This window comes from Mytilus galloprovincialis, chromosome 1, assembly GCF_965363235.1.
Source record: "Mytilus galloprovincialis chromosome 1, xbMytGall1.hap1.1, whole genome shotgun sequence".
Lineage (NCBI taxonomy): Eukaryota > Metazoa > Mollusca > Bivalvia > Mytilida > Mytilidae > Mytilus > Mytilus galloprovincialis.
Window position 1 is genome coordinate 81,873,905 of NC_134838.1, and position 16,362 is coordinate 81,890,266.

Sequence of the window (16,362 nt, forward strand, 5' to 3'; positions counted from 1 at the left end):
TTATTTATGTTTCTTTTTGGTAGAACTAACAAGAAGCGACCAGCACAGCTGCTCACAACAGATGGAAAACATGTATTGAATGTCTTTTTTATTCCATATCATTTGGAAGCTTTAGTCATGTATAAAAAACTGGACGATTCACAGTGTACCAGAGCTTTGTCACACTCTCTGGTTATTGTGTCAGCCATGCATGACATGTTGCATTATTTATGTGCTCATGCACGACTAGGAAGTTCCCATGCCAGATTAGGATCGAGAAAGATGGAGTTTGTGTCGGCTGATTGGGGAGGAATGGAAGGAGTTGGTAAGGACCAAATAATCCATGTTATACCATCCCCCCTCCCACTTACAAAAAAATAAGTTAATTCAAGAATGTTTTGTGTGTTATTAGAATACTTAAAAATCTTAAATTCTCAATTGGCTTCATTCTTTATGTTTAATTCAAGCAGAAAACTAAGGATAACATTTTACTTCCAGTAGTCTTGTAAGTATTCCTATTTCAAGCACTCTTTGAAGATGCCGATAACAATAGCTCTAAGCTCCACCTACTTACGTGAATAATCATTTGATTGACTGACTGAAAACTAACTATTAAAAACAGCTATGCTAACTATTGTGACAGGCCCTACGTACTCCCAATTAATTGAGAGGCCAATTAATTGAAAGGCTTTTCCCTAATATCTCATTTTAACTCAAAGATAATAATTCAAATAATTTAAAATTTAAGAAAGTATAATTATCTTGAATAATGTTCAAATAATTGTTTTTGTTATCAGGTGCTGATTTAAGGGAATTAAAGGAGCAAATAAGTTTTCTATCCGGTCCTACAGATCCTGTAACAGTAGGAGAATTCCTATCTTTAAGGAGGGATGTTATGTTCCTGGAATTAGATACTGCCATTAGACATTGTATGATCAATACATTCTTGTCTACAGGAAATATTACTGCCATGAAGGTAATTATCTACCCTTACAATATCATATGAAATACACATTCTTTCAAGACTTATTCTATCTTGATGTGGAAAGAAAATAATTCAAATGTTTCAAGGGGTGATAACCCAAATTAATTTTCTGTTAAACATTTGATGACAATTTGTGAGGTTTGTAAACACATGACAATAACACAATTTTAGCCGAGGAATATTTATACCGTATTTGTTTCTCTGTTATGTGATAGAATAAAAAACATAATTAAATCATAACTGTTGGTGAAATTTTTCCTTATTTATGCTGTTTTCTCATAGTCAAAAATTATATGAAGCATTGTATATATTACAAAATGAAAAGGACTATTGTCAGACAAGATCAATTTTTAAGGTTTAATTTGTATGATGAATATCAAGAAATTCTCATCCTTACAAGTTTTGTAGAAAATTAGGATGAATTCCACTAGTATATAGAATTCTGTCTTTTCTGGAGTGAAGCACAGCTTTATCTACATATGTTTAAATAAAAAAAAATACTATTACTTTATGCACTCATTACTTTTTCTATTTCAGTCCATTCAGGATAATGTATACCATGCCCTGCCTCACTTGAGTAATGTTCAAAGACCTTCTATATTCAACTGCCATCTATCTGTCCCAGAACCACTTGAACCTAGAGATATTAAAGCTAAAGCATGGTATCCATGGAGATCTTTTTGTGGAAGGTAAGTTATTTAATTGTATCAGAACCATGGTAACCAACTTTATTTTTGAAATCAGTTTTATGTAGTGCATTATAAAAAGCATGAAATAAAACCAGTTGAATTTGTACGGATCAATTTAATATGAATTCTGGAACTATAACAATGTTTTGCATTTTTTAGCATAATAGCTACTGTAAATGTAACCTCTTTAAGGCTGTTTCAAAAGTTTAAGAATTGTGAAAGTGTCAACACTTAGTTGAGACTCGTAATGTATTATAAAAGCAAGAAATTTTTTTAACACGGAAGCTATATTGTTAGTTCCCTAGCTTTGTCTATCTTTATCAGGAATGAACATTGCTTCACTTGTGTATCTATTACAGTATTGTATATATTGTTAAAATTGCTCCTGTAACCTTGTTTATCTTTTACAGGAATGGTCCTTTTCCCTTGCTGCATTGGCCTTGTTACAAGATAGAATACTATATACAACTATGTCTAGCAGGACTGAATGAAGTTGACCGGTATGATACATTTTAGGTGGCCAATTTTTATGGCCCCGCAACAAAGTTTTAACCTTGTCGGTCATTCTGTGATTCCGTCATTCTGTAATTCCGTCATTCTGTAATTCCGTCATTCCGCAACAAACCATTATACAGACTTTTTCTAAAGGCCTTCAGATATTGGGCTGATATTTGGTATGTGAGTTAACCATGATAAGTCACAGATCAAGTGTAAGTTTTGTTCCGCTCCGCTAATTTTTGGCTAAATTACAGGCTTTGGACTTTGATAAATTGTTAAAAATCACAGTTATACAGAGTTTTTTTCTAAACGCCTTCAGATATTAGGCTGATATTTGGTATGTGAGTTAACCATGATGAGTTACAGATCAAGTTTAAGTTTTGTTACGCTTTGCTAATTTTTGCTGAAATTACGAGCTTTGGACATTGCTAAATTGTTGAAAATCAAAGTTATACACACTTTCTTTCTAAACGCCTTCAGATATTGGGCAGAATTTTGGTATGCGAGTAAACCATGATGAGTTATAGATCAAGATTAAGTTAGGCTCCGCTCTGCTGATTTTTGTCAAAATTAAGCGATTACGACTTTGAAAATAGTTGAAAATCACAATTTTACAGACTTTTTTCTACACGCCTTCAAATTTTGAGTTAATTGTTGAAATGTGAGACTACCATCATGTTTGTGTCCACATGTGTTGTTGAAATTGCAGCTTTTAAATTTTTTGAGACGGGGGCCATTCGTGTTGTTTTGAAACATCTAGTCTTTAAAAGATTTGTTCCTTTTGATATTTACAAACATTAATTTTCACTTTGTAACTCTTTAAGGGATAATTCTCAGAGATAGGAATTTGCATCTTGCCCTTTAAGAAAACCAGATGAAACAAATTATCATCTGGTCCATCCCTGGTTTTCTGATTTTCTGATGTCATCTATTAAAAACAGTTGTATTGTGTGCATGAAGCCTTGTTGAAGTTTTTGGTTCTGTTTTTATTTTTCTATCGCTTATTTTCAGACATGTAGCTAATGGAGAAATTCTTGGTGTTACCTTGTTGATGGAAGATGTTCTTCAGACGGGACACCAGGAGATTTCTTTGACTGGGGACCAGGATGAACCAGAATCAGTAAAGGGATCCAGAGGCCCCTCTAGGGCAGCTAGTCGTGTAGATGTTCATACTCCAGCTAGTAACTTAGCTAGAATAAGTAGGTTTTACATTATTCAGATACTATTTAGTCTGGGAATCATTATTTGTTAGTTGTAACATACATAAAAACTAGAAGAGGATAATGAGAAATTTATACTAAACTAAAGTATGAACATTTTTACAACTTTCCAAGCTTTTACAGTGAAATGCCCAATGGTTACTGTCCTCCTCTCTTAAAATATTCGTTCATTCCTAATCTTAAAATATGTGTATACATTTTCCTTTGCAATCCTCATTGAGGTTTAAATATGTCAATTAAACTGATAATAATAAAGAAAAAAAAATCATAGATACATATATGTAGTATGCACATTTTCGGTACATGTACCAACACTATTATTAAAGCATTTATGATTGGGGTAGTAAATTTTATGAAGTATTCCTTGATAAAAATGTTCCTCAATAGGATAGTGCATGTTGTATCCTAAGTCTACCTATGTATTGTAAATAAAACAAAAATAGAAATGGAGTAACATGGTTTTGTCAAGTAAATTAAATCGCTCATATTAGATTATAACTTAACTGGTTGCTGAGAAATACTTACAGGAGAACAATAAAGAATATCTTTTTCAAAGGATATGACATTTTATTTAAAATTAAATATTCATATGACATAAATATAATTGAAGAAATCAATACACCTATTCAATTTGAGACTAAATGTTTAAAAAAAAACAGTCAATTAAAGAAAATTAGGAGAAATAAAATGAAATACACACTGATTACCTTAAAAGAAGCTCTGAATCTATTATACAGTGGTGTACGATCATATCCATTTGTTTTATACCAAATGGCACATGTCAGTACCACAATGTTGTACTAAGTCTTGTAATTTTTTATTTATAATTTTTATAAAGGTGTTCCACTGAGTTTGTCCAGAACACAAGAACCTGTAGAATCATACAGATTATTAAAGTTTTTCCTGATTCTCTGGAAATGGTTGGAGTATATCAAAACCGACTGGGCTAAGAGGAAGTTCCAGAAAGAACAAATAGACAACACAATGTTACACAGAGAAGTCTGGTAAGGTTATAATATAGAATGATAGCCTTTTCATTCAGGTGTTTTAGTTCTTGATATAATATTTTAGGTTGACAAATGTATAATATTTATTTTTCTTGATGACTACAAAAAGAGAGAAGTAATCTTTTTCAATAATTATGGTTAAGGTAGATTCATGGTATACCGCCATCTTGGATTGTACAAGTTTTTTTTTACCAAAACTATAAATTTGGAGACAGATTTGCAAATTATGGGTTAGACTGTTTAATTATATAAAAAAAAAATTGGTGATATTAATGAAAAACTCGAAATATCTGAACAAATATCAAATTTTGTGTTTTTAGAATCATTTTTTTTTCTCAAATAAGCCATTTAAGGGTAGATAACTCTTTAGTAAATAATATATACTTAAATGATAGGGAAATTTTTATTTTTTACTTGTAGCAAGAAAACAAGTATGGTGACACCATTTTTTCTTTTTATTTTCTTTAAACATATTATTAAACCTATCTTCTCACAATTTATTTCAAAATTCTATCTCAGGTTTCTCTTTATGCATACAGATGTATTTTTTCATGAACAATCTAACCAAATTTAGGCAATTTTCAAGGATTCATAGCTTGGAAAAAAGAAAGGTGACCCATACTTTTGGTTATATTTTTGAAAATAGCATAGTTAAATCTTTATTTTGTCAAAGTATAAGAAAATTCCATCTCAAGAAAAATATACCTATGATCTACCTTAAGGAATTATATATCTATATAATATATTTTTAAAGTTAACCCAGACAATTTATTGGTTCATCAACCCCTAAACTGTGTAATAATTTAATCCAAAAAGATATTCTACACACTTGATGTGTTTGATGAATACACTATGCAGCAAAACATCCTTTTGGGGCCAGCCTTTGTTTATATTTAAATATTAATGACAAGATCTCAAACTGAGGCTATTACTTCCATGTTGCAGTTATGCACTAAATGCAAAATGAATGAAGCCTTTCTGCAAATATGTGAGACAAAATCCATGACTGTAAACATTGATATCTAGTAAACGACATCATATGTTAAACTAAGGTTGTTGAAAATATGAAGGATGGTATTTGGTCTATCTGTATCGTAATTATGTCTTTTTCCAGAATAGGCAAGTAATATTTTCAACTGGATATTAAGAAGTTATCAATCAATATTGGCAGTAAGAAAAATCAAAGTATTAGGGTTATGTATCAACTTGTAGATAAAAAGTACATGAAATTGTCATATGATGGTAATAATTGAAGGCTAGCTGAACTCTATTGTTGTGACTATAGGCTGAAAATTACATTGCTTATCTTTTCAGTAAACTGTACAAGACTGATATCTTATTACCAGTTCTACAGAATGTTGCTAGACGTTTGGGTCAGGGTGAGCTGTATGAGGGTATAGCTTTAGACACAGAACCCCTTGTCATGCCTAGAGGGGCATCGGAAATAGAAGTCAGATCTAAGCAGGTAGGTATACCTGTGAATATTGTAAATGTTGTCCTCTCCTATAGGTAGTTATAAGACATTTAGTATAAGACAAACTAACAATGCAAATGGGACACTTTATCAAAAAAAACATATATAAAAAAAAAGAATCACTATCCTTTTTATTAATTTGTATGTAGTTCAAAATCATCACTAAAAACAGTTTTTCTTTAAAAATAAAAAAATCTATGATGATTGTTTTCTGAATAAAGGAAATATGCAGACAGCAAATTACACTTGGTAAAATGGAAACATAATGACAGCCAAGTTCAGTATGAAATATACTTTATATGTATACACCTATTTCTGTATGTATATGTTGCTTTAAGGCCAATTGAAATTAATTGAAAGATTTTCATCCCTGCCCGCCCCTCTGAAATCGTCCCGCCCCGATTTTTTTTTATTTTTAAAAATTTACGATTTCCGGAATTTGTTCATTTCCGTTCCCGGTAACTGTTAAAAATTTCGTTTCCTTCAAAACTTCCTGTTTCAAATTTCGGTTTTCGTATTTCTTCGAATAATTTAAATGATTCTGCAGCTCTATGATGACAAAATCATCTACCAAGAATAGAGATTGATTATGAGAAGAGCATGAAATAATCGGGTTACAAGTAATACGCTGTGTCCAAGAGCGCATATCGCGGCATGACACAAATTTCTGTGATAAGAAAACCGCTGACTTTTTATTGATAAAATTACTTTGAGGCAGGAATTTTGGACTGTGAATTATATCCAAAGAGCAAGAATCATGGAACACATTGGTACAAAAACATAACTGGATTAAACAAATTAACATATGCACGAACTTGTTAGATTTATGACAGTATATTGGGTTCAAAAAGTAGGCAAACATACACTTAGATTTACCCATGGCTATTGTTTTTTTGTTGACAAACAGAAAACGCCTTCTGTCCCATTACTCTCAATAGTTATTTTACAACTTCTTCTTTTTTGTTAAGTTCATGTGTTACATATTAATTATATTTGCATCCATAAGAAGAATCATATAAGCACCAACTCTATTATTTTCAAAACTGTTTGAGTTTTCAGTTTATTCTGTACTCATAATTCTTTTGTTGCATACCAATGCATATTTGTTTTATTTTATGGAGACAAAAAAAAAACATTGCTTAGAAAGACAAATAAATTTGGTGAAGGTAGCCCAACTGAAGAAATTAAAAATAGGATCCTAAAGCAGCAATTACATGTAGAACAGTGGTTGCCAATCAGAGATTTCTATTTTAGATTTGAAAAAATTATGTATGATTTCTTATACATGTATATACATGATATAAGCTTATTATTACACTTGCATGTATGAAGAACAGGTCACAAGAGGGTTTCATAAGAAATGAAAATTATAATATAAAATCCTCCCACCCGCCCCATTTTTTTTTATAATTTGGATGAAAATCTACTAATTAATTTTAGTTGGCCTAACTAGGAATGATGTATAATAATATTTATAAAATTGAGAAAGGAAATGGTGAATATGTCAAAGCGACAACCACCCGACCATAGAGCAAACAACAGCCGAAGGCAACCAATGGGTCTTCAATGTAGCAAGAATTCCCGCACCCGTAGGTGTCCTTCAGCTGGCCCCTAAAATATGCATAATAGTACAGTGATAATGGACGTCATACTAAACTCCGAATTATACACAAGAAACTAAAATTTAAAATCATACAAGACTAACAAAGGCCAGAGGCTCCTGACTTGGGACAGGCGCAAAATTGCGGCGGGGTTAAACATGTTTATGAGATCTCAACCCTCCCCCTATACCTCTAGCCAATGTAGAAAAGTAAAAGAATAACAATACGCACATTAAAATTCAGTTCAAGAGAAGTCCGAGTCTGATGTCAAAAGATGTAACAAAAGAAAATAAATAAAATGACAATAATACATAAATAACAACAGACTACTAGCAGTTAACTGACATGCCAGCTCCAGACCTCAATTAAACTGATTGAAAGATTATGTCTTCATCATATGAATATCAGGTACAATCCCTCCCGTTAGGGGTTTAGTATCATACTATCATAAAATATATGAGAAGAACATAACCCGTGTCATATGAATTTTTACAGCTTGTACGACTAATGGAATTACTTGAGGTGAACATGATTACAGAATTAAGGAAGAAGCTGGCTAAGGAATTAAGTTTGACAATTGCTGAGAGAGTTAGGGAAGAGTCTGTTAATGCTACAGATCTTTGGAAGAAGCCTGTAAGTGAAAGATTAAATGATTTATAATAAATGGCATGACATTTAAAACTTGAAAACAAATTCAGAACATTTCCGTCTAGAACACTCAGATTCAACCTATGGGTTAATATGAAAATGAGTCATTCTAGATACCAGTTTAATTGTCATTTTCTATTATTATAAAACTAATTGTTGTTTATATATTCAATGTATGACTGATAAAATTTTATACTTCATTGGATATTAAATTGTTGGTTAGTAAATGAACTATGGGGTCGACAGATGGCATGGTGAAATGACATACCGGTAGCTACCTTAAGGTGGTATGGGAGTCTAAAATAAAAATGATAGAATTTGTTCATACTTTGCCAAAACGTTGTATCTATTGATACATGTTGAAAAATATAATAAAAATGATAGGTCACCGCGCATTTTCTCAAGCTACAGGACGGGACAAAATGACACATTTTGTATGGATTATACAGGAAAAAACACCATATTGGGATTAGAAACTAAACAAAATGATAGAATTGTTAAATACTTCAGGAAAAGATAGCTTTCAGACACTGCTTTGAGAATATCAAAAGAAAAGATAGGGTCATCGTACGTTTTTTTCGGCTAAAATACAAAATAGGAAAATTCCATACAGAATCCTTCAGAAAATGCACTTTTTTAGAGTTACCTCCCCTTAAAATGCCAATTTTTAAAAAAGATAAAAACAACCAAAAATAATTAACATTTGCAAAAATATCAATATTTAGAAGTTATATTCTTATAAATTGGTACTTTTAAATGAAAATGTACATTAAACATCTGCATTCCTGCATCAAATTTTGCTAACTTGATGGAAAATCTGGACCTTTGATTCTCTGTTTTTTACAATCCAAGATGGAGGAAGACACCCATACCACCTTAAAAGCAAAACAAATACATATTACTTGGATAATGTGTCTGTATGCTCACATTGAGTGAAGGAGCTTGTGGGCTTTCATTCCCAATTGGTTAAAAACAAAGACTTCAGAATTAGTATTTGCTGCATCTCTGCCAAACACAGCATAAATTTCTAAGAGCAAGACTGGCCAGCTTTGAAACATGATATTGTTTGCAAAGTGGTACCATCTTTATGTCGACTGATACCTTGTGAACTAGAATGTCAGTCTAGTATAAGACAGGAACCAGTTGCATAAAATAACATATTTCAGTCCTGCATTTGTATAATTTTGCCACTGGACATTAAGCAACCATCCATCATCATCATCATCATCACCACCATCATCATCATCACCATCACCATCATCATCATCATCATCACCATCATCATCATCATATAACTTGATCACTTACAAAAGTAACTTTGAATAAAATTTTAAGACATAAGTTTTTGTATTTTCATGATTTTGTAGGTAATGAAGGAAAGCTTTACATTGACCAAACCACATATTGCCGATACTTTTGTCACTCAGCTGATGGCAAACTGCCAAGAAAATGATGATGAAATCACATTCTCTAAAGAACATTTAAACAACTGTTTCAGTGAACTAGCGAGGAATGTCATGACTAGAGAGCGACATAATTATGAAAGGTAGACAACTCTTCAACTCTGTACCTTTTTGACCTCACATGGTCATTGATGAGTCTGTTTTAGATGAAACATGCTTCTGGTGTAGATATTTTTAATCCTGGTATCTATGATATATTGTTGTTGGATTCCGTACATAAAATTGCTAAACTGAATCAATATAAAGAAATTTAGGATAATAAAATTATACAGCAACCCAACATCAAGGCTTCTTCAAAATTTTAAATCACCATACAGGTATTCACAATATAGCAAAAAAGATTTATGTATTCAGGTTTACTGTAAACTCTAAAAAAAGATATATTTTTCTGTAAATGTCAAGTTCCTTTACAATTACGAGTATAAAGTTTTCATGTAGTAAGGGTATTGTTTAACATGGAAATGAATGAAAGACAAGCTTAATAAAGTTCGCTACTCAGATTCAAAATAACAAGCCTTGCATAACATTAGTATATATTGATAAGGGATAAATAAAGAAAACAAAAAAGCAAAAAAAATATATAGGTCAATATGCTTGTTTTCAAGATATAAGCCATTGAAATTTTTGCAGGAAAATGCTCTCTCTTGATTTTTCATAGCTTTATCAGTGACAAGTTTATGTTCTAAAAAACTATTAAAAAATAACAAAGATTTTAAAGGACTTTTACAGATGGCTTATTATTATAAATGTAAAAGATTTATAAAAAGAAAAATGGGGGTCAGTGGGCAATTTTTACTAAGGCATTCAAATTGATAAAACTAGAGGATTCCAAAATCTGACAAAAACATGACAAGTGAACATCCTTAAGGTCTTAGTAAGATTATATAGGTAAGTAGCACTATGGGCCTATAAGGTCCTCATTTCAATTTGCTAGCTTTAAATATAAGGAAGGAGGATGTAGTCTTATTTTTTTTTTATTAAATTGTAGAAGACCATTATTCCTGTATTATGATGTTTCATGAAATGTTAATCACTTTTTGTTGTACACTTTGCATATGATTAATTTATACTTTGAAAGCTTTCATTATTATTTCAGTGGTGTTGATAGATAAAATTTCTTTTAAATTTTTAGTTACTCCATGTATTATGAGAACCTTTTGAGAGTTCATCATCAGCTTTTGTACCAAAGAGAACAGGTAGTTATATTATCTTTATTCAAACAAATTGCTGACAGATATTTTTTATAAGGTTCCAGTCATTTTATAAAGTACCAGTAATTTGCTCTGATAAACAACTAAATAAGTCAATGAAGTCTCATTGTATTCCAAGTTTAGCTCTTTTGTGTGTAGTTGATATATATTATCATATACCAGACTACAAAGGGAAAAATTTACACCAACATTTTTTTTAGCTCACCTGGCCTAAAAGGCCATGTGAGCTTTTCTCATCACTTGGCGTCCGTCGTCGTCGTCTGTCGTCGTTAACAATTTTTCAAACATCTTCTCCTCTGAAACTACCGAATGGATTTGAATGAAACTTAAAACGATTGTTCCTTAGATTATCCTGCACAAAGTGTGTGCTTCGATTTTTGATCCGTCAAAAAACATGGCAGCCGTTACTTAAAATAGAACATAGGGGTCAAATGCAGTTTTTGGCTTATATCTCAAAAACAGAAGCATTTAGAGCAAATCTGACATGGGGTAAAAATGTTCATTAGGTCAAGATTTATCAGCTCAGAAATTTTCAGATGAATCAAACAAACCATTGTTGGGTTGCTGCCACTTAATTGGTAATTTTAAGGAAATTTTGCAGTTTTTGGTCATTATCTTGAATATTATTATAGATGAAGATAAACTGTAAACAGCAAAAATGATCAGCAAAGTAAGATCTACAAATAGGTTAATATGACCAAAATTGTCAATTGACCCCTTAAGGGTCTTTAATGACAATTTTTCACAATTTGTTCATCATATTTGCTAACTTTAAAAAATCTTCTTCTCTGAAACTACTGAATGGATTTGGATGAAACTAAGCATGATAGTTCCTTAGATTATCCTGCACAAAGTGTGTGCTTCGATTTTTGATCCATCAAAAAACATGGCCGCCCTTACTTTAAATAGAACATAGGGGTCAAATGCAGTTTTTGGCTTATATCTCAAAAACGAAAGCATTTAGAGCAAATCTGACATGGGGTAAAAATGTTCATTAGGTCAAGATCTATCAGCCCTGAAATTTTCAGACGAATCAAACAAACCATTGTTGGGTTGCTGCCACTTAATTGGTAATTTTAAGGAAATTTTGCAGTTTTTGGTCTTTATCTTGAATATCATTATAGATAAAGATAAACTGTAAACAGCAAAAATGATCAGCAAAGTAAGATCTACAAATAGGTTTATATGACCAAAATTGTCAATTGACCCCTTAAGGGGTAAGTGTCCTTTAATGACAATTTTCACAATTTGTTCATCATATTTGCTAACTTTAAAAAATCTTCTCCTTCTGAAACTACTGAATGGATTTGGAAGTGTTTGTGTTTTGGTCTCATTTTCTTTATTTATAAACAGTAAGTCATATATATTTGTAATATTGAAGAATTGTTAGCTGTACATGTTTGCCTGGCATGGTTCAATATGTTCAATAAGGCATTGTTTACCAGGTGAGCGATTCAGGCTCTTGAGAGCCTCTTGTTTATGAAAATTGCCCTATTCCATAAAAAAAATAGAATTGAAAAACAAACAAATAACAATAAAAAAAAACATTGATTTACTAAAATCTAGTATCATCAAAAATAAAAACCTTTCTCAAACTAAAAAATGTGTACCATCAAAATTTAATAAGACCTAAGCAGTTGAAAGCAGTCACAAGGTATCTGCAATGTTAATTATGTGCTTTGACGGTTTTCATGAAAGATTAATTATGGCTGGGGTTCATCAGTAAATGTTACATGCATATTCACAATGAATGATTTCTTACAGGAAGTAAAACAGTTGAGAGGTCAGTTAAATAGTGCACAGCGAGACATTATGGTAGAAGTTCAGACACACCTTGCAGAAAATGTTTATGATTTGTTGATGGGTAGGTTTTTATATACTAGAGTAAGGCATACATGTCAACCTCTGACAATGGGAAATCATGTCATGACATGACATGATATGTCAAAAAGGGTGTGAAAACGCGTGACGTAGATGCGGACATATGAATGTGGTAATGTTCCTAATTTCATACAAATTTGTGAATATAAAAAAACAATATTATATTCTACCATGAACTTTTATTGTATTAAACAGTGGTCTGTTATGTTGCTTTTAAAGCACCACCACTAGGCACATATTCAAAACAACTGCCAGTTTCAAGTTTAGTTACATTTATTTGAAACAGCACACAATACAAATGTAACATAGTCAAGTTCTGATCAGAATTCAGTGTCAATTTCTTTATAATTGAAAAGGCTCTCCAACAGTAGGAATTGATATTTGACTGAATTAACTTCATCAAGATTTGAAAGAATGTCATAATGTTGGTTTTTTTGGCAATGTAAAATGTCATCTATTATCTTTGTCATTGCTGTGGCCCATTGCTATTGTCTGGTTAAAACTGGGTAGTTCATCAGAAGAAAGCTGGTACTATGAGAGCTGATCCAACAGTTCTGTGATATTTTTATCCCCATGGCCTGTAGATTTCTGTTGCCGTGTTGGCTAGATTTGAAACTGAAATTGAAAAAGAAAAATGTTTTATAAATTTGATTTCCATTTATAGATAAACATGTTAAATGTTTATTCAATTAGCTACATTGTATTTCTCCTCTCACATGTATTGTTTTTTATCATTGCAACATAGAATGCACAAATTATGTGTTACTCGTCACTCGATCATTTAAACTCGAACTCCAAAATATAATTTATAAATCTTGAATCTTGACGTACACATCGTTTTGGCTTAACAATCGGCACTTTAGACGACGGTACAGGCCCTGAAAGTGACCTCTTTCTGTGCACATTTCCCCTATAAAGTGAATTTGAAAAAAAGTCACAAAATCGTTAAAACTAATCACAAACTACTTACCTTTTACTGTTTGTCCATATAGAAAAATAAACGGCAGCCAAACAACATCGAATTTTTCGGTATTTATCGCCGAATAAGGAAAAAACCCGAAAATAGCGATATCACTAACGACCAAAAAATGAAAAGAACGAAAAAGCGTGTAATTGCGTGTAAAGTTGTGAAAAGCGTGTACACGCCATGTGACAAAATCCTTGCGTGTAAACCGTTGAAAAAGCGTGTATTACACGCGAATATCATGTCACTTGACATGTATGGAGTAAGGAATGGAAAAAGGGATTGTGTCTAAGAGATAACAACTTGACCAAAGAGCAGTAAACAGGCCCAAATGGTCTTTAACACAATGAGAAAATTCAACACCAAGAAACGGGTTTCAGCTAGCCCCTTGAAAATGAACTCTGTTGCATAACTTTTCAGATGTTTTTGGATTAAATATATTTTGTTGTATGACAAAATCAAATTTTAGAAACTTACTTTTTCAGAAAAAATCTCAAAAAACATGCTTTTTCAAGTAACGTCAAAAAAACGAACAGTGACAAATCATGGTATTCGTATGGGAAATGTACTTCATCAGTTAACTTAACTCTAGAACTCAAATATATTCATTATATGCCACAATTTTATAACAATGCTGTATAAAATTTGATTAAAAATATAATTATTTTTTCTCAAAGTTGTATTTCTCTTTCAATCTAAATTATCTCAAAAAACATACCAGGGTGGTGAAATATTTTGCTTGTTGCTTTATTTCATCACCTTGCACTTTGAAGACTTGACTAGTTTTTTACAGCAGTTTTGTCACATTTCTGACCAGTTAAACAGTTTGGTTTGATAAATCAAATAGCAATTTGGTCAGAATGTTAATTGATCTGCAACAGGTGGCAAGTACACTTACAGTCAAGTCACAGTAATAACTTGGAAGAACTTATACTTGTGTGACAAATGTCTGATCTCAAAAACAGTTTGAGGATGTAGAACACAGTTTGTTAGATTGCAATTTTTCATGTTACATTGTAGAAGTGACAGCACTGAGAGCTAAGGTACATGAGATGAGAGAAATGAGTCTGACTCAAGAGGCTGATATTACTGATAGAGTCAGAAAACAGTATGAAGATGTGGTACACAGCTTGTTTGATAGCACTGCCAAACTCAAACTGAGACTGGATGAATTCAGGTAGAATAGAAAGAAATTTCATACATATTACCAATGTCATTTCAACTGATCGGGTGGAGCTTACATTTTAATTTGCATAAGGACAGTCTATTTGAAGATGTGTGTGATTGGGATGATTGCCGTTATAATTATTACTGATTTATTATCACCTATCAGTGCCATCAAAGGAATTTACAAAAGAATAACTGGACACTTCATTGATGAGTTTATCCTAAAACACCTATCTATAGATGGAATGGTTTATTATGAGCAAAACGGTTAAACTCCGCCCAGTCAAGTGAAATAAATTGAGTAATACATACATGTCATTTTTACACTTTGTATAATTTCCTGTTTTTAAGACTGTGCCATCGCCCATTTTAAATCCATTAATATATAAAGGATAAGTTGCATAAGTACATGAAACAATTGCTGCCAAATGTCATAAGGAAACCCAAACAATGTATACTGAAGTTGTATAAGTAGGTGAGAAAAATGCAGCATACATAACCATGGTTCTCCTAAGTATTTTACAGTATGAATTGACCAATATGTAAATTCAGTCAAACCAGATTGGTTCCCCAATTGGTCAATGCAATTTGTCATTTGTGCTCGAACTCCAATACTTTTTTATCGAGCCTTCAACTTTTGTCGAAAAAGCAAGACATATTGATCCTACATTCTGTTGGCGGCAGCATCCACAAATACTCTCTCTGTGGTTAAAGTTTTTGAAATTTTAATAACTTTCTTTAACTGTCCTGGATTTCTACCAAACTATGACAGAAGCTTGTTTATAATCAAATGCTAGATTCTAGAAGGAAATTTTGTAAAAATATATTTCCTGTTGTTCCGTGTGTTACTTATAAATGGACTTAATTTTTCTTCCAGTTAACATTACATACAGTCTGCAGTTAAAGTTCTTTAAACATGTATTAGATTCATAAAGGAGGCGAGACACTGGGTTCTGCAGAACCCTTACAAATTTTTCTATGGATGAGTTGATTCAAATCTTGGTTTGCCAGTATAAATTTCATAGTCACCTCAAAGAAAATGAATAAACAACTATTTTCAAATTTTAATGTTGGATTTTTCAAATCTGATGTTTTTCATGCAATCTAATTAGTTTTAATACATAATAGTTGAAATATTTTCTGTTTGCAGACATGAAATTCATGAAGATGTGAATACAGAAATTAACGATACCCGTAAAGAAGCATTAAATGAAATGGATGAAGTCAGGAACAAAAGTGAACAGGAAGCAGGCAAGTAGATTATTTAAAACTGGATTTATTTGTGTATTGGGGATGGTTTATCATCCTAATCATTCTAACAAATTAATTACATCATTTTACATGTGTTAGAATTGAGCTGTCAGGTTTAATATTATTGAGGCATGATGTTTTTATCTAATTTCAATACCCTGATAAATCAATTTTCATTTGTTTGTAAAAAGAAATCGGAGAGTGATCAACACCTGGAATCCTTTATCTTCTATTTAAATAAAGCTAACACTACATTATTTTAAAACTTTGAAAACCTGTTTTTTTTCCTTAATTTTCATTAATTTCTCAAGAAATTATGTTTTC

At 31.8% G+C, this 16,362-nt stretch overlaps 1 protein-coding gene across 3 annotated transcripts in view; it reads left to right on the forward strand.

Annotated features, from left to right (window-relative positions):
* LOC143085614 (uncharacterized) overlaps positions 1-16,362 on the forward strand; it is a 71,441-nt gene that overhangs the window by 41,432 nt on the left and 13,647 nt on the right. For all 3 annotated transcript variants that reach the window (XM_076262084.1, XM_076262078.1, XM_076262093.1), the window contains 13 exons: positions 24-304; positions 777-955; positions 1,502-1,653; positions 2,064-2,153; positions 3,163-3,350; positions 4,210-4,375; positions 5,693-5,843; positions 7,949-8,086; positions 9,469-9,647; positions 10,697-10,760; positions 12,540-12,639; positions 14,641-14,797; positions 15,938-16,038. In XM_076262084.1, the coding sequence (XP_076118199.1) occupies positions 24-304; positions 777-955; positions 1,502-1,653; positions 2,064-2,153; positions 3,163-3,350; positions 4,210-4,375; positions 5,693-5,843; positions 7,949-8,086; positions 9,469-9,647; positions 10,697-10,760; positions 12,540-12,639; positions 14,641-14,797; positions 15,938-16,038 (1,946 nt within the window). The remainder of the gene's footprint in view (positions 1-23; positions 305-776; positions 956-1,501; positions 1,654-2,063; positions 2,154-3,162; positions 3,351-4,209; positions 4,376-5,692; positions 5,844-7,948; positions 8,087-9,468; positions 9,648-10,696; positions 10,761-12,539; positions 12,640-14,640; positions 14,798-15,937; positions 16,039-16,362) is intronic.